Raw genomic sequence first — 17619 nt, 5'->3', positions numbered from 1 at the left:
TTCTGCCATTCCTCGGTGTCCTGATCCCCCACGCTGGCCCTCAGCCGAGCCTGGGTCCTGCGGGACCGCCGCGCTCAGAGCCGGGCCGCTCCGGGGAGCCGCCTGCCCGAGCCCCCGTCCCGAACCGCGCCCCGTTCGCTTCCCGGGGAGCTCCCAGACCCCAACCGGGGGAGGGAGCACCGGCGGCTCTTGCCGAGGGTGCCCATGCATGCCTTGTGGGGACGCGGTGCCGGGCAGCCCCGAGCGCGGCCGGGCCCAGCCCGAGCCCCGCTACCGCTCCCAGCGGAGCCGCCGGACGGGGTACGCGGCCATGGCGGCGCCGGGCCCGCCCGTCCCGCAGCGCCGAAGGATCCCGGCGCCGATCGTGGGAGGAGCCGGGAGCACCCCGCCGGCGCTGAATGAGTTTATTGGGAAGGAGAGGGGGAGAACCTGGCTGGGACAAGGCGGGCCGGGCTGAAGGCAGCGAAGGAGCCGCTGCCCTCGGACTCCCTGTGCGGGTCCCGCCGCAGCGGGGGCGCTGGGCAGCAGCCGGTTGTACAGCCAGCGCAGAAAGGCAGGCTGGAAAACATCAACCCTACCGCAGCACGAGGGCACCATGATTTGTAAAAAACGTCCTTCATGCTCCTCCAGTGGCTCTGGAACTGTGCTATTTCACACTCCTCCTCTATCACCAGCCGGAATCTTATGTACTAATCACGAACTAGGACTGCTAGGAACGTGCCTTGAGCCGTTTTATTTTCCAGCATTGGTCTCATTACATGGTTATGACAATGGGAAGATTCCATCAGCTCACATCCCAGGCAGCAGACCAAGAACTTAATGTTACAACTTACTTTTTAAGTTTTTTGACCAATCGCACAAAGCAAAAGCATGCTGACAGTAGCATCAAATCATTACAGGCGCACGCACCTTCGGTTAAAACAACACTTGCTTATTTCTAATACAATACCTGTTTGTAAGCCTTAAAACATAGCGCACAGAGCTCCATTATTAAGCTTAGAACTTTCTAATATCTTGCTAGATATACTTTTCTGCAGCTTAGGGAGTTCTTGTGGACAAGCGTTAATACACAGACCATTGTTCCATTTGTCCTTACTTTTCATGTAATTTTTCTGCTGACATTTTATGGCTACTGCTTAGCTCTAATCACAGTTCTCCTGTCTCTGAGGCCTGCCTTTTGCAGCTTTCCCAAAACCCTCTGATTTTATAGATTCCCACACTCCTCCTCCACAGCCACTCTCCTCTTCACATCAGGTGTAAAAACAACAACCCCAAACCCACAGAACAACCAACAAGCCCCAAACAAATGCCCCGAGTTCCAGAAGCCTTGACATGGGTGTTGTGGCATTCCCTGGCAGGGTTCTGTCCTAACTGTCTCTGTGCTCCCTCTTGAAGACAGCAGCTGCTTTCCAGGTATCAGCAGCATGAGACAGAAGAATCTTATCTGGGAATGTGTCTTCCAGCTCCGCAGCTAATTCAGAGTCTTTGGCATCAAGGTAAGGCACGAGTGATTCTTTCAGGCTGGAAGACAGAGCAGAATGGCATGAACAGCAGGGGTACAGCATACCTCAAGTGCCACAATATGAGTGCACTGCAGCACCCAAAATACTCAATACACAACTGAACAGGGGGGTGTGTGTGTAGTGAGAAGGGTTAAACAGCCAGGTGGAGGCACAGAGGCCAGCAAGGGGAGGCTGCAGGGCACACCTGAGCTCTAGGGCTGAGCAGTGCCTGTGCAGAGCTGTGTGCCTATCCTTGAAGGCTGGCCTTGAGCACCATGAAGATTTTTTCCAGCCTTAATGCGTTTGTGATTCTGTTACTATTTTATCCAAGTGCCTGCAGAAGTGCTGGTGTTTGTGCCCTGGACAGCAGCTCCTGGAGTGTTCCAGCAGTGTCTCCAAGAGAGCCTGTGTGAGATGGAAGTGACACTTGCCAGAAATGGGTATGGATATTCCTAATGCTGCTGCCTGGGCTGTGTCCCCTAGGACATGCATGTGCCAAGGGAGTGTTCCCACTGTGTGCATACTCAGAGGCAGAGAAGCTTCAGTAAACAACAACTGTGGTGGCTTTGGGTGTGTAATTCCTACCTCCACGTGGGTTTGAATTCTTCCACAGCTTGGACACTTCTCAGCTTCAGGATGATCATTTCGTGGAGCTCCTGCAGGAAGGTTTCCAGCCTGGAGTGGACCAGGAAGGTGTGCAAGAGCTTGACAAGCTCTGGGGTGAGCTGTTCTGTGTAGCCAGGACTGACATCTGCAAAAGGATCCTAAAAATGCAGCGAGGGAAGAAAAAACCCAAAGACACATTTGAACAGCTGCAGGCAGAGCAGAGCAGAGCAAAGGAGGTCACACAGAGGTGCTGGGGATGCCATACCCTGCCGAGGCGTAGCAGCTGCTCAGATTTGTGGGCACAAAGGAGCTGCCACAGGGCCATGCTGTGCCTGAGCTGGCACCGTCTGAGGGCCTGGAAGAGAAGGATGTGAGGGATGTCCTTGGAGCCTGTCCCCAGCCTGCCCTGCCCAGGAGTGCTCAGCACAGAGCTCATCCAGCCCCTTGGCCTGGGTGGACCCCATGTGCCCTCTCACCCTTCCCCATCTGCCCTGAGTAAGCCAGTTTTTGATACCACAATAGGCAGTGGGAAAGTGAGAGGGCTCTGTCACACAGGCTGGATTTAGCATAAACCAGGGCAGATTTTACCCCACAAGAATCTGAGCTTTGCCCTCAGGACTCACCTGCAGCACGTGAGGGTTTGTCTGATCCCCCATCTGCAGAACTTGCTCAATGTACTCAGTCAACAGCATGTCAGCATTCTCACCAGCAATGGCCAGGAAGCCCAGGGTAATCTCAGTGAGGGACAGAGCATCACACACATCACTGTAGGACTGCAGCTCCCCCGTGATTATGTTCATCACAGAATTGGGCAGAGCACTCTGAAAACCACAAAGTCATAGTTAATACTGTTTTAGAGCCATTCCTTTTTCTGTTCCAATTGCTCAAGTCAAGGAAGACAACAGAAGCCCAGATTTAGGAAAGTGAAATGCTGAACTATCTCCCTTTCTCTTTGTAAGTCCTAACTGACAGCACAAGGCCAGCTTGCACGTACCCAAGGCATGCTGAGAAATCAGCAGACAAGCCTTTGGATGGACAAGGCAAGGCACAGAAAACCCTTGGAAAAGCAGGGATTTCGTGCTTGCCCTGCTTCCTGCAGTGCAGAAACCCACCTGCTCCAGCTTGTTCTTGACATCACTGAACAGCTGCTCATAGTTCCTGTCATGTCTGTACACCAGGGTGGGGATTCCCTGTCAGGAGAGAAACCCATGGATGTGAAGCCTGGAATGCTGCTCCCAGTGCCCTCCTGGCTTCACAGCCCTGCCCCTCCTACCGTTAGTGTGATGAGTGGCTTCCCCTGCAGGAACTTGCTGATCACTTGCTGCTGGATCCTCTCCAGATCAAAGTCCTGCAAGGTCTCCCCTCCCTTCTCCATGCTGTACTGGCAGTTGGAGAGGATCAGAGGGATCAGGTCCCTCTCCACCTCGTAACTGATCAGGTGCAGGTCGGCCACTTCCGAGGGGCTGACCAGGTACCTACAGGGAGTAAAGGGCCTGTGTTCAGAGACGCCTCTGTGGAGCAGGGAAAGCTGCCTGAGAGGGAGCAGGGGATGCAGCAGAGCCCAAGGAGCAGAGCAGCAGCACACCTGTCATCCTCCTTGGTGTCTCTGGTGACAGAGTATATGAAGTCGTTGTGCAGCCCAATGAGGTAACTGGCCAGCGCCGTGGAGCACAGCCCCAGCCCCTGCCGCCGTGGCAGCAGCACCTCCAGCCTGTTGTCCATGCTCAGCTCAGCATCACAGTAGCTTTCAGGCAGCTTGATTTCCCCTGAAATACAGACAGCAGTGTTTGAGGAGGCCCAGAGCCAGCCCAGGCTGAGCCAGGGCAGGAGGAGGTACAAAGCTGAGAAAAGCTGCGGGCTCAGGATTAGGGACAAGCACGAAGGGGAACAAGTTCAGGTGAGAAAGGGGACAAGTTCAGGTAAGAATACTACAACAGGGAAACAAATCCCTCCCCTTCTTAAAATTCAATGGCCAAGCCCAGTTTTGAGGATATGCCCCAGCATCAGTGATGGGAGGAACCTGAATTCAGAACAAGAAGCAGTGGAGGAGCAGGGCTGGGAAAGAAGCTGCTCACCATTGGTGTGCAGGGAGCTTCTCAGTTTGTTCCAGACAGACAGAAACACATTCACTCTCCTCTCTAACAGCTCCCTCATCACACCTGAGAAACAACAGAAAGATAAATCCATCAAACACCTTTTCCTGGTGAAACTTTCCAATGCAAGGATCTTCAGAGCACACCACTGAACTCCAGGCAGCTGCTCCAACTGCTCAAGAGACTAATCAGATGCCAAACACCTTTCTAAAGGTATCAAATGGAGTCATCTGCTCAGTTTGTTATTTTCTATTATTGTCTGCTCCTGGCCCAGGCCACAAGGATGGATTGGCCCTTGGTCTAATTCCGCATGACCTTTATGTACTTCCCCATAAGTACTTAAAAACATTAGTAATTGCTCTTTAGGCAAGCCCTGTTCTAGGGCTGAGCTTAAAATGCCAAAAGAACCACTGCTGCACTGCACAGAGCTCCCACCCCTCATAAAAAATCTCCTGTACCTAATTCCCTTTAAAGTCATCTGGTAACTTTTCCAACCCTATTCAAGTCTCCAGTTCATTCTGGTGAGAATTAAAAGGAAAAGGAGAGTTTTCTCCTTCACAAGACAATCCAGCATTTTCTGTTTCATCAATTACAACTTTGGCAGAGTCTCCTCACCTGAGTGGGTTTCCCTGAGGAATTCCCCAATGGAGCAGTCTTTGATCTCTACTGTGTTCTGGAATTGCCTCACCAAATCTTTCTGCAGAGCCAGAATCTCTGGTAGGAATTTCACCAGCCTCAGCTCACTTTCCTGGAAGAGGAATGGGAACCTGTGGGTAAGGCTATGCTCGGACAAACCAGTTGGGAATACTTTTATGGCATTGCTTCTTAAATGTTTAAAAGACAACAATATCTTCCATGTTTATTCTCAAGATCATAGCAAGTACTGAGATAATCCAAACATGGTTTAGTCCTGGGCAATCCCAGGCTCTCAACCCTGTGCCAGCCCCACCTTCTGCAGGAACTTCCAGAGGAGAGGGACGGTGTCCTTGGCATTCTTCTGCTGCACAACGTGGCTCAGGTTCTCCACTGAAACCTTCCTGCGGCAGCTCCACATCTTGGAATGGTGGATGTGGCTGTCCCCTGGCAGCTGGGACAGGAATGCAGCTGGGTCCCCATACACTATTTTCACTATGGGGTTGGAAAAGATTCTCTCATCCTCTTGTATCCGTTGGTTTAACTTGAGAAGCTTTTTATCCAAATCCTGCATTTAAAAAATAATAAGTTATTAGATGCTGTGAAATACCTTCAAAAGAGCTAAGCCATTTCTACTTTTCCAGCTATACAAATTCATCCCAGAACAACTCCAGTCTCAGGCTCCCATTTCCCGAGGTGGAATAAAGATGGCTAATCCTTAACCTGCAGCTGTGCCATGGATGGGCTGGCTTTAGGAACAGCCAGATGAAAAGTGTAGCACACATATTACAACACATCAGATTTCCAGTGGATTTTGAACGGTTCAGCTACTGACTCTGTATAGCAGATTTCTCACCTCCAATTCAGGAACAATAATTGTGTTTGCAACAATTTCTTCCCAATTGTTTCTCTCCTCCTTGGTGGACAGACTCTCAAACCGCACCAGCCCTGCAATAGGAATATTTCACCTCTTACATCTGCAGTATTGCAGTGAAAAGAAAGCACATATTCACAGGTGCTAGAAGTTTACTGAGTATCTTGGTTCAGCTGGAGAGTGACACCCAAAGATCACACAGTGATCCAGGTTTCCAGGAGCTTTCCCGGGTCACATCTCACAGCAACCATTTTGGGGGATACACCTTTCATGGGGGCACTGGCACTGTGCCAGAGTCAATCCATGACAGTTCCACACTCCAAATATGGGCTATTTACACATTAATGCCTCTGTGCCACAGTGACTCCAGACCCCACCGTGAACCCCACTGTGCCATCCCTCTTCTCCCAGAGAGCTTCTGGGAGTGATTGAGAGGCAGCACAGAATAGGGATTGCACAATGAGCTGCTGTGCTGGGAAGCAGCCCTGCTCAGGAGCTGCAAGCTCTGCCCATCTGTCATGAAGTTGTTTTGTCAATAATTCATTTTCAGAGTTATCGACTGCACCAAACCTTGCAAACCTCACGTACTTGACTGAAAGAAGCAAACAGACAAAAATTCTTCCCTCCCTACAGTAAGAAATAAGCTTCAAACTCTCTATTTTTCTCTTCAGCTCAGCTGCTGATGTTTAGGGGTGAAGGGGTTTATCAGCAAGGTGGCTGCATGGCCACAGCTCTTCAACCACAGCCCCAGGTGTGACAGGGCAGGTGGCTTTTCTTACGGTGGCCTTGTTGCTGCTGGGGGGCCTGCAGGAAGCTGCTGAGCACCAGGTGCAGGATGTTGATAGTGTCATCCACACTCTTCCCCAGACTCCTGGTCAGCTGTGCCAAGTCCTCCTGAATGTGCTGCTTCAGGAAGCTCATCACATCATTCACTGTTGGCTTGATCATCCTTCCCAGGGACTAAAGACAACACAGGCAAGAGTTGAGCACAGCCAAAAACATCCAGGGAAGCATAAAGCACACAGACCTCTGTCCTGCCAGGCACGCCCACCTGTGGGATTCCTGCCACCTGCGCCCATCAAGGCAGGCCTGGGTGGATGTGCCTGCATGGAAGTGCAGGAATTAACCAAAAACCCCAAAGACCCAAGGGAATTTGGGTCTTGCATCCTGACAGACTGCCCTGGTCACTTGGCAGTACGATGAAAAGGACCAGCAGCATACAAAGGTTCCCCTACGTTTTGTGTGATCACTTAGAAGCATTTCTGGAAGATACCTGAGGGTCTCTCGAGGCTCCCAGCAGCATGGACAGGTGGGTGAGCAAACGGAGCAGCACAAAGACTGTGGAGGACATGCCCCTGTCAGATATTCCCAGTGTCCTTCTGTGCTCAACATCTGCAAGGATGTGGCCAGTTTGAGTTCTGTCTTGATGATTCCTGTAGGAAAGTGCATGTGTGTTTTTTTTTTACCTAGACAAAAACCACACAAGACATCTCTGATACCCAGCAATGCCTTTTTGACCCATAATGTCTTTGAACACCATAAAAGCTGCCAATTCAAAGTGCCAGAGGGGAGTGGAGGCTTCCAGTCAGTTTTGTGCACAGAAAAGCAAATTTCTTTGGTTTTGCTGCCTGATTGCTCTTGCTTGGACATCTCTTTCTTACAACTTCCAGAGAGCAGCATGAAGTGGTTGGTACCTCTGGCGTTTGAGGGCACCACAGGCAAGTCCCATATCATTTAGCTCTGCAAAGGCCATGCAGCAAAGCCCACCTGGACAGACGGAAGCCCTCCACGGGCTTGTGGTTTCTGCCTCCAATGGGGACGTGGCATTCAGGACAGCGGCTCTTTTCCATGGGGCGCCCACACTGGAAAAAGCAACAGGAGAACACTGAATTCCAGAGCAACAGCTTCTCCAGCAGAGAAAGGGAATGAAACAAAAAACCAACCTCTAAATGGTTAATTCAAACCCTGCTACAAACTGGGCCTCTGCCTGATGTTTCCTAATCTGTGGTATGAATGCTGGGGGTATGCTAAATTTTACATTACAATGACAAAATGATCAATAATATCGAGTTTAGAAGTGGAACTCTGTGCATCAGAACATTAAAACCAGCAAATAAAATAAAACAGTTTGTTGTTGAAAACTTTATCTGCTTAAATACCCACCAGTCCCAAATTCTTACCTCTCCCACAGTGCAGGGGTGGCCATTGGCACATTCTGTGAAGAGAGAATCAAAGAGGACAGTATTCTCAGACAGATTTATACAGCCCCTGTTATTCCCCTTCCTATGGACCATCATCCTGGAGCAGGAAATATGATTCAAGATCTAATCAAAAGCCCTGACTATCCCAAAGCCCAAAGGACTGACAGGCCCGTGCAGGAAGCCAAGGAATTTTTCAGTGTTGCTTCTCCTTGAGAAACAAGGAATCAAAGCTGGACAGATTCTACTGCTGAGGGCAGGAATGGTCTCACCCCCCATTCCCTGCTGCAGGAAGGTCCAGCTGTGGGAAGCACAGACAAAGCTGGCCAGTAAGGTGGCAGAGTTCTTCTCTCACACCAGGTTCGTGTTGCCTTTGTGCCCTCTCATGCTCTGTGAGCAGCTGTAGGCTGAAGACTAAACAGCACTGGATGTCCTTTGGTGCATCACCCACTCAAACTGTCTACAAATCTGGATTTACCACAGATAACTCATACTGAGGAGTGTGTTTGTCCTCACACTTGGAACAGTTTCACTCTCCAAACTCAAGGCATTCCTTCCCCAGCCAGCCAGCAGCACTCACCATACCAGTGCAGATCACGTATTTTCTCCCAGGTCCTTGCCTGAGCCATCATGTCCTCGGGCATCGTGGGCAGAAAGGAGTGCTGAGGAGGGAAAGAGGAAAGCAGTCACAAATGGATCTGGGAATCAGCTCTGTCCTGTAGCAGTCACTCACTGGTTCTCTGTTCACACTGGGGAACAAGAAACATCTGAGAGCAGAGGTCAAGCAGGTGACACAGATGCAGATTTTCAAATTCACCTTTGAAAATCCACTCTTAGAACTGTCAGTATTGTTAAGACTTGCATGTGCACTCTCCAGACATCCTGCAGTGCATTGCTGATGCACCCTGGTGCATACCAGCGTGTTCCCTTCCACCTTGGGTAGCCAGGAATAGCAGAGCAGCAGCTCTCTCCCCCTGACCAAGAAGCCAGAGCTCTCTGAGCAGGCAGGTCAGCACAGTGGGAGCTGCCAGCTGCTCTCAGCCTTGCTCATCCAAGTATCAGCAAAGATATTTAAAGCTTCATCCTGCTCAGGATGGAGAGGTGCCTTGAAAAGATACCAGCCCAGAGACTGGTAGTGTGCTAATTAACCCCAACAGCACTGAAATAATTCCCCCCAGTGTTTCACAGCTCAACCAGTGAGTTGGAGCTGTTGAGAAAGAGGATCCAGCAGATACAGGCAAGATCCAAGGATGAGCTGAGTGCATGTGAGCTCCGTGCCCTCACCTGCATGGTGCTTGGCTGGAAGGCCAGGTTCCTGAGGGGCTGCAGGACAGGGCTGTGCCCACAGAGCAGCACAGCAGCCATGTGCACAGCCATCTCCAGCAGGGCTCTCTGCTGGCTGTGGCCCTGCGGCTCCACAGCCAGCCCAGGCAGGGTGTTCTTCACCAGGGCAACTGCAAAGTGCTGCAGCTCGGGGGAATTCAGCACTCGGGAGCGCTGGATGAATTCAGTCATCACCTTTGTTTGCTGAAAGCACAGATTGGAAGGAGTTAAAGCCATCAGAATACTGCCCCCACCCAAAGAGCACTGGCAGCTGCTTCCTACACTGGGTTACCCTGCTCCCAAAACCTCCACAGCCTGCTCAGCTCCGGGCCATCACCCTGGCTGGGGCACAGGAACCGAAGCTGCTCCACCACTGATTCAGATTCCCTTCCTCCTTACTCATGAAGCAGGTTTGCCACAAGCTGCCAAAGGGGGTGTGCTGCTTGGGATGTCCTACCTGCTTCTTGGGATGAAGGCTTGGATTCCCATACAGAGCAGTGACCTCTCTGAAGATAGCCAGGAGCAGATGGGCAGATTTCAGAGCTGGGGGGCTGCTGGAGGCCTGGGAAGAACCAAAGATGTGGCTGGGAACAGGCCAGAGCTGCCCCAGCTACAGTGATGGGATGTGCAGGTGGGAAAGTAAAGCTTGAGCACAAGCCCCAGTGACCTCCCAGCAGCGGCCCCCCAGGTGCTGGGAACAGACACTGCCCACAGGGACACAGCAGAGCTGGGGCCATGCAAACCCAGCAGGGACCCGGAGGGAGGACAGGGCCCAGCAGGGGTCTCAGGGAGCACTGGGCTGTACCTCCTGAGCTTTGAGCAGCCCCTGGCACTGGTGAGTGGCAGAGCAACCTCACCCAGCCACCCCTGTGTCCCCAGGGCACCCAGCCTGCCACAAGCACAGCAAACCATCCCTGAGCCCCCAAGCCATCCCTAACCCTCCAGCCCACCCTGCCACAAGAACAGCAAACCAACCCTGAGTCTTCAGCCCACCCTGCCACAAGCACAGCAAACCATCCCTGACCCTCCAAACCATCCCTGCACCCTTCCAAACCACTGCCATTGCCCCCTCATCCTAAACCTCTGCCATGTCACCAAACACCATTTTTAGGATGTGCCCCAGCTGTCCTACACTCCCGAGGCTTGGAGCTGAGCTAGAGCTAGGAGCAGACTGTGAATGACAGACATTCCGTGTTCCAGGATGCGAAACTCTACCTGTCTGTCCCTTAGCAAGAACACGAATGGTGATTTTAACTACAAAGTCACTTGCCCAGCTCTTACCTCCAAGCAGTTGACAAAAAGCAAGTAGAGCTCTTTTTTATCATTTTCCTCTAGGAGCCTGCTGTGCTCCACTTGGGACAGGTAATGCTGCACATAATCTTTCACTTCATTGAAGCTACAGGAGAGAGAGAGAGAGAGACCCCCTGACACAGCTGCCATACTGACAGGACTGCCCCTGCTCTAAATCACAGCAGAGCTTCCAGAGCTGGCTGTGTTACAGGTGGGGTCACTCTGGATCCAGCTGCAAGATGGAAAAGCTCTTGTGATTTTTTGCAGGTGACATTTGGGAACGAGCCAGGCTTTGATCACCACAGTGCTCAATGAGCACTTCCAGGGAAAAAGGCATCTGCTTCAGGAGGTGGTCACACCTGAGAAAGGGCTTTTGTGCCCTGACTGCAAAGGGAGGTTGGGAGGGCTGTGGGAATGGGGAGGTCTGTGGAGCAGACATAAGATCAGTTTAAATCCTGATTAAATCTCCATGAATGAGGAGTTTTGCTTTACTGACCTTGATCACAGCAACTACTCAGTGACCTTGCAGAACCCAGGCATCCACCCTCAGCACAGGGTTAGTGAGGGACAGCCAGGTAAACCTTGCAGAGGCTGCTCACACTGCACCACAAGCCCCATGCAAGCCAGCCAAGCTGCACGACTAATACAAAGGGATTCAGATTCAACGAAACTCAGGGAGGTGAGGAGAACAATGGGATGGGTTTGATGAAGAACAGAGCTGAACCTGGCCCTGGCCTAACCTCCCTCAGCTGAATGTGGTCACCTGTACTTCAGGAGCAGCTTCAGCATCACAGAGCGGATGATGGGAGTTTCATCCACCTCATCATTAAATGGGGACAGGAATTTTGTGTAGACAGCAGGGTCATCTGTGGAGATAAGGGAAGGACAGGTTTGGCAGTTGACAGAAGGTGGTGACAGATCCAGCTCTATACGACTGAGTGTCAGGGTGAAGGGAGCTCACTTGGGTCTTTCGAAACTGTTCCTCTGCGAGCAAACAGCAGGTCCAGGAGGCTCTGGATCACCTTTGGCTCAGGGGGCTTGTTGTCCTTGAAGCACATGGTGGTGACCACATCAATGAAGAAATTATTGCACCTCTGCTGGAACAGGGCCTTCTTTGCTCTGGCAGCTCTGGGAGGGGCAAAAGCAAACACAGAACCTCTTAAACCACAGAGGAATCGAGCACACACAGGCAAAAGTCACCCAAGGGAGATACTTTTCAACCTTCCCAATGAGATGATCCTTGAGGTCCCTTCCAACCCAAACCATTCTATGATTTGCATTTTTTTACAGAGGCCAAGGCAGCTTTCCCCTTTTTTTCAAACAACAGAACAGACAGGATCTGTCCAGTTCCAGAGGGACGAAGTTCACCCTCCACTCTGCTTGTGTTGACCACCTCAGAGTTGAGAATTCCTCACAAAGCCTCCCCACCCAACGCTCCCACGCTGGAGAGGGTAACTGGAGTACCTGAGCTCCTTAGAGACAGTTAACTCCACATCCTCCACAGCAACCCTGCAGTAGGGACAGTACATCTGTGCTGGCACCAGCCACAGGCTGATGCACTTGTGGCAGAACACGTGGTTGCAGGGCAGGCAGGTGGGGTCCTTCGGCTCTTGCAGGCAGATGGGACACAGCTCCAGACCTTGCCTGGAATCCAGAAACAGCAATGAGTACAGCTGCTTCCGTGCTGCCTCCCCAAAAGCCTTGAACAAGACGTCCAGCTGCAGCTAGACCAAGAACTGGCTCACTGCTCAGCTCAGGGTGCAGAACCAAGCAGGGTCATTGCTCTTCCCTTGGCTTTCACTGCACCCCATGCAGCACTGCTGCAAGTGTGCTGGCAACACAGGCAATGTCCCTGCTGGCCCCTGCAGCCTGCTCCAGTGTCAGTACCTGTACAGCCTGCTGCTGACCTCATCCTTGCATTTGCGCAGCACTGTCAGCACCAAAGAAAAGGTTGGATAAGACTTCATGTCTGAATTGTACTGGAAACACTGCAGAGGGAAAGAACAAGGCCCGGTGACTCAGCTGCAACACCTGAGATGAGAATTCCCATGGTCAGCTCAAGAAGGAAAAGGTGAAATGGCAGCTTTGCTCACCTCAGCAAGAAGCAAAGTGTATTTTCTCACTAAATCCTCAAATTCTGGCATGACGGAGTGGATGCCCAACAGGATGTGTTCCACGAAAAGTGCCATGGCAATCACACAGCTCCAGCAGGCCCTGGGGGGGGACAGCAAGATGGCACCACAGCAGGAATGGCAACCAGGGCAGCCAGGGGCTCACTGCTACTCCTGCTCCCCTCCACATCACTCCTGCACTTATCACTTGCTTTGTCCTTTGGCTTTCCAGAGAGGATTTTGTAAAGGACAGAACATTCCAGCACTTCCCCCAGGGGCTCAAGGGCCTGGCCTGGAGGCAGCACTGCAGCAGGACCAGCAGCACTGCACATACTTTCTCACACCTCTAACTTCTAGCTCAAAAAGTTTTTAAAATACCGATCACAATTAGCTGCACTTTCTTCACTTCAAATAAACTGAACAAGGTCTGTGAGAAACTGGGGTAGCGCTCTGGGCTTTCTTCCAAAACACAAGAGGCAGTGAAATTCCTCATCTTTTGAGTCCTTATGCACAGAGGATGAAGTGGGGAGACACTGGTGGTTAACAGGAACCTGAGGAGAGTTTTAAATATCCCCAGAACCCAGATGGAATGCACCAGATGATACCAAATTTAGAGAGAGAATCTGCAGGAGATGACAGATCAAAAATGTGGTTCTTGCTGCTTTGTATGTAATTGAGCCCAGCAGGAACCCTGAAAGGTTTGCAAAGCCTGAGAAAAGCAGCACCAGAACAGCTTATGGCTGTTCCAATGCCCCAGAGAACCTCCAGGCAAAGAGCAGGGCTGTGAGCAGAGCTTGGTACCTACCTGAGCTCCCTCAGCAGCTGATGGCAGTGGCTGCCCCTACGCTGGGCACCCTCCTCTTTGCACAGGAATTCAATGGGCGTATGGAGGTTCTTCACTCTCTGCAGCCAGAGCTCGGGGGCGGCTGTCCTCACCAGATTCTTTAGCTCCTCAGCACACGCCATGGCAGCCAGCACGTCCAGATCCTGCACACACACGGGGACAGGGGTAACAACAGCTGCATTTCAGAATTATTTATGGACCTAGGGCTCTCAGTCTGGCTTGCTACACCACATGTTCTACTGAATAATGTCCTACTTGATTACTTTAAGCTCTACAATTCTCATGTTTGTGGCTTGGCTCATTAGCATGTCTAACGCAAAAGCAGGGCAAACTATTTTAAAACCTGCTTGTAGCAATAAGAACACAATAGATCATTCCCAATTCTGAGGAACCCCAGCCTGTGCTTCCCCCTCTGCTGTGGCTGAAATCCAAAGGAGACTGAAGAGCAGTGCAGACAGAGCTCCCTGCCAGGGCTGAAGGAGTGACTCTACCATCTCAGAGCATGGAATTCTGCATTCATGTGGGGTCAGGAGGTAGCCAGTCACACAGGGGTACACAGCCAGGATCCTGGAGAAGTTCTGCAGGTGGCTCTTGCACTGGTTGTGTGCCAGGTGGGCCCAGGGCAGGGAGGGCACCAGCTCCTTTGTCCAGGGGGACTGTGCCATCCACTCCTTAACCCAAGACAGGAACGCTGCACGCAGACACTGCAGGGATGGGACACAGAAAACCAAAGGTGAGAAAGTACTTTTATAACTCATCTTGTACTGGAAAGCCTGGCAAAATTCTCTGAAAGATGAGAATCACTTCCCTACAAAGACAGCCTTAAATGTGCCAATTTATACAGGTGCTGCCTTTATGAGTGATCCCAGTGTCCAGTAGTCTGCTCTGGGCTTCCCTTGTTCTTGGGCAACTGTCTCAGAGGGGCATTTTCCCCAAGGCAGGACTGATTCAGAAGGATGCATTCCGAGGCATCACACTGTTCTCCCCATTCAAAGGGTTTCCAGCCCCTGACCTGCAGCTGCTCCTGGGAGGACACACCAATGGTCAAGACAACAAAGTCTCTGATGTAGCACTCAAAGAGCAACTGCCTTTCTTCCCCAGTCAGAGCAGAGATGAATTTTCCCAGGGCAGTTTTCTGGAAGTATTCCACAAACTTCTCAGCATGTCCTGGAAAATGAGGATGCAGAAAAAAGCTAGATGTTAGGAAGAAGCTGGTTTTGACACAGCATCTATCCTAGAGACACTGACACCTCATTAATCACTGATGCATCCAGCACTGATGCATCCAGAGCACTGAGGACGGACTCAGGCCAAGCCTTGTCAGCCCAGCACCGTGTCGTATTTCTGGAATCTCACCTTGTCATTAACTCTTGGCTGCTCCACAGCACTTTGAATGCAAGGAGAGAAAGATGAATGGTAAGAAGCACAAAGAAAAGCTGCCTGCACAGAATTCTGCTGGCTCACAGGAGCACAGAGGGACTGAAAGTGACTGCAGTGACAGGAGGGGCACAGCAATGACAAACCAGAGCTCAAAGGGCAGTGGATGGAGATGCTGAAGCCAGGCTCCCACCTTCAGTGTTTTGGATGCACTGAGCCTCCAACCACATCTCTTCCAGATACTCCTTTATCCTCCAGCTGAAGGGTATCTCATTCCCAGCATCAGCAGATACCATCATGTTGTTCTGCACCACGATTATCTCTGGCTGAGGGCTGGGCAGTTAAAAGGTCATTAAGGCACAGGGCTTTTGTCAGGGAAGCACAGTGCAGACAACAGAGGCAGAGGGCTGCAGAAAGCAACTGAGCCCTAGGAGGGAGGGGAGAGGGAAGGGAGGGAACTGCAGGACTCTGAGAAGAACAGGCTGAACTATGAACAGTGCCCTGCTGCCCTCCTGGAGCAGCCAACAAACAACATCCCTCTGCCTCGGGGGGTTAGAGCCAGTGCTGGGCTGCTCCCAGTGCTGCCAACCCAGCCCAGACCAGCCCTGCTGCTGCTCCCCCGGGCTCACCTGTTCTTCCCTGCACTCAGGAATTTGGTGTCATTGAAGATGAACATCCACAGCTTTGTCACCCAGTTTGCTCCTGACCTGACCAGCAGCTCCAGATTGCCATTCCTGTCTATGACAGCAATCAGGAGAGCCAGGAAGGGAGTGACCACCTTCTGCACTCGCTTCCACAGGGTGTGCCTTTGGGAAGAGAGAGATAGAGAAACCCAGAGGCAATGTGAGCAATGACATCAGCAAAACAGGAGGTGCCTGCCCTGAGTAACTAATTCTGTCACATGTCAGTATTCTGGTATGTGACAGAATCCTAATGCTGCCTTTATGGGAAAGAATACCACCAACAAAAAATCCTTGCACTTCTCTCACTCCTGGCTCACCTGTATCCCACTGTTCCACTCAAGCACTTGTGCATCCCTGTCCCAGTACAACCCCTTCAGCTCTAACTCACCCTTCCCCAGGACAGGCTAAAATTGCCTCCAGAGAGTTTCTACCACAGACTGGAGACTGACACTGCAAATGCTGAGATTACACAAAGCTGCTGTCTCTGCTGCACAGGTGCCACTTGCAGACCCTTCCTGGAAAGCTGCAGGTGACAAGGCAGTGCTGCTGTCCTCACCTGAAGGAACCTGCCTCCTGCAGAGCAGTGAGGTTGGAAGCTTCCCGAAGCACCCAGTTTTTTGGGTGAAGGGAATTTTCTTCTTGCTTCTTCAACAGGCTGGAGAGACGAGCCTTGGTTATCTTCAGGAAAGAGGCTATAAAACAACAGGGAACTTGTGTTTTCTCTTCTATTAGCTTGGACTCAAATATCCCACCAAGCACAGCATTTGACCGTTTTTCCAATAATTAGCCAAGTGGGGGAAAAACAGCCAGTACAGTGAGAGAAAAAGCCACCACCTAAACAGAAGAAAAACCCTACACCCACCACCACACTGCAGCACGGAGACATATTCTTGGGAAAGCCCCCTTGCCTGCACCACAGCAAGGACTTCTGCATCCCCAGTGAGCTGACTGTTTTGGTGGTCCCCAAATGTCCAGAGACTCCCTGCAGCACACACCTTTCAGCTCATCCTCTTCGGAGAAAAGGCCAAGCAGAATCTCAATTCGCCTCCTGCTCCGGCTCAGGTCCTCGTTCTGGTCCCGCAGCATGCCCACAGCACTCTGCACACAGGTCCTCAGCAGCACCGTGGTGTCCAGGATCTCATCCTGCCCAGGAAACAAGGTCATTCCCCTGGAGTGACCCTCGTGTCCCCAGCACACTCCCTTGAAAGGTTTCCAGGGCTCCCACAAAGGGCCTGCTGCCTAGCATCCCTGTTCCCAGCTTCCCTCAGCTCAGGCTGCAATTCTCAGCTCTTTTGCTGTCAAGAACATGATGCAGCTTCTGTGGCCCTTTCAAACTGGCCTGTGACACAGCATTTGTGCTGAGTTGAGATTCCTGCAGGGGAAAGATTCAGCAGTTTGAAGAAAGAAATGGAAATAATCAATGTGACCAGGGAAAATCTGCCCTTCCTAGGAAATGCTCTATGTCCCTGGTGCTGGGCATGTCCAGCTCAGGCTGCCAGGGGCACATGAGGCAGTGTGAATGTGGCTGCAGCACAACCAAGTCCTAAGCCAGCTCCAGCTCCACCTCAGAGCACACAGCTGGAGTGAGGCTCAGGACCACAGCTCCCACCTCCAGGGGGAGAAAGGCAATAGAAACTCTTAGAGCTGACTTTTAAAAATCAGAAGAACAAAACTACTAAGGAATTATAGGGTCCTTAGAATGGTTTATTTCTTTAGTGATGCTGATTTTGACTGGGTAGTGGGGAGGAGGAACTTGTATCTGATCAGTAACATCAATGACACAAATATTGCTGATTGGTTTCAGGTGAAGGGAAACACAAATGGTGGGTTGCACCCATGGATGACAAAGCAGAGAGCCACAGTGACAGCTGAGAGGCAAACAAATGTATTCTGAACTGACCTCATGGTGCTCTGCTCCTGGCACTGATGCTCCAACCTCCACCTCCTCCTGCTGTGCTTCTCCATTGGCAGGCAGAGCTGCAGCTAAGGTGCAGAATTTTTGTTAGAAAGCAGCAGTGCCCCCTCCATCAGTCAGATGAGAGTTTATTTTAGCAACTGCATCCCAGAGCAGCAGAACATCTGTCA

At 51.4% G+C, this 17619-nt stretch overlaps 1 protein-coding gene across 1 annotated transcript in view; it reads right to left on the bottom strand.

Moving 5' to 3' along the window:
* Nucleotides 1-707: 707 nt before the first annotated feature.
* Nucleotides 708-17619, bottom strand: part of LOC121346567 (E3 ubiquitin-protein ligase RNF213-like) — a 44327-nt gene continuing 27415 nt past the window's right edge. Inside the window, exons 33-65 of the mRNA XM_041424482.1 lie at nucleotides 17435-17517; nucleotides 16530-16677; nucleotides 16091-16226; nucleotides 15481-15657; nucleotides 15045-15184; nucleotides 14487-14641; nucleotides 13966-14178; nucleotides 13436-13617; nucleotides 12613-12733; nucleotides 12407-12507; nucleotides 11984-12163; nucleotides 11481-11647; nucleotides 11283-11385; nucleotides 10511-10625; nucleotides 10035-10061; nucleotides 9687-9791; nucleotides 9191-9433; nucleotides 8487-8568; nucleotides 7889-7923; nucleotides 7476-7570; nucleotides 6982-7141; nucleotides 6488-6668; nucleotides 5691-5782; nucleotides 5151-5402; nucleotides 4817-4949; nucleotides 4184-4267; nucleotides 3694-3874; nucleotides 3382-3583; nucleotides 3221-3298; nucleotides 2732-2929; nucleotides 2374-2463; nucleotides 2088-2266; nucleotides 708-1521 (exon numbers count right to left, since the gene is read on the bottom strand). Of these exons, the coding sequence (XP_041280416.1) occupies nucleotides 1368-1521; nucleotides 2088-2266; nucleotides 2374-2463; nucleotides 2732-2929; nucleotides 3221-3298; nucleotides 3382-3583; nucleotides 3694-3874; nucleotides 4184-4267; nucleotides 4817-4949; nucleotides 5151-5402; nucleotides 5691-5782; nucleotides 6488-6668; nucleotides 6982-7141; nucleotides 7476-7570; nucleotides 7889-7923; nucleotides 8487-8568; nucleotides 9191-9433; nucleotides 9687-9791; nucleotides 10035-10061; nucleotides 10511-10625; nucleotides 11283-11385; nucleotides 11481-11647; nucleotides 11984-12163; nucleotides 12407-12507; nucleotides 12613-12733; nucleotides 13436-13617; nucleotides 13966-14178; nucleotides 14487-14641; nucleotides 15045-15184; nucleotides 15481-15657; nucleotides 16091-16226; nucleotides 16530-16677; nucleotides 17435-17517 (4592 nt within the window). The 3' untranslated portion in view covers nucleotides 708-1367. The remainder of the gene's footprint in view (nucleotides 1522-2087; nucleotides 2267-2373; nucleotides 2464-2731; nucleotides 2930-3220; nucleotides 3299-3381; nucleotides 3584-3693; nucleotides 3875-4183; nucleotides 4268-4816; nucleotides 4950-5150; nucleotides 5403-5690; nucleotides 5783-6487; nucleotides 6669-6981; nucleotides 7142-7475; nucleotides 7571-7888; nucleotides 7924-8486; nucleotides 8569-9190; nucleotides 9434-9686; nucleotides 9792-10034; nucleotides 10062-10510; nucleotides 10626-11282; nucleotides 11386-11480; nucleotides 11648-11983; nucleotides 12164-12406; nucleotides 12508-12612; nucleotides 12734-13435; nucleotides 13618-13965; nucleotides 14179-14486; nucleotides 14642-15044; nucleotides 15185-15480; nucleotides 15658-16090; nucleotides 16227-16529; nucleotides 16678-17434; nucleotides 17518-17619) is intronic.

Source organism: Onychostruthus taczanowskii, unplaced genomic scaffold, assembly GCF_017590055.1.
Source record: "Onychostruthus taczanowskii isolate IOZ18803 unplaced genomic scaffold, ASM1759005v1 scaffold82, whole genome shotgun sequence".
Taxonomy (NCBI): domain Eukaryota; kingdom Metazoa; phylum Chordata; class Aves; order Passeriformes; family Passeridae; genus Onychostruthus; species Onychostruthus taczanowskii.
Note: the sequence above shows the minus strand (reverse complement) of the source record. Positions and strands in the feature narration are given on the sequence as shown.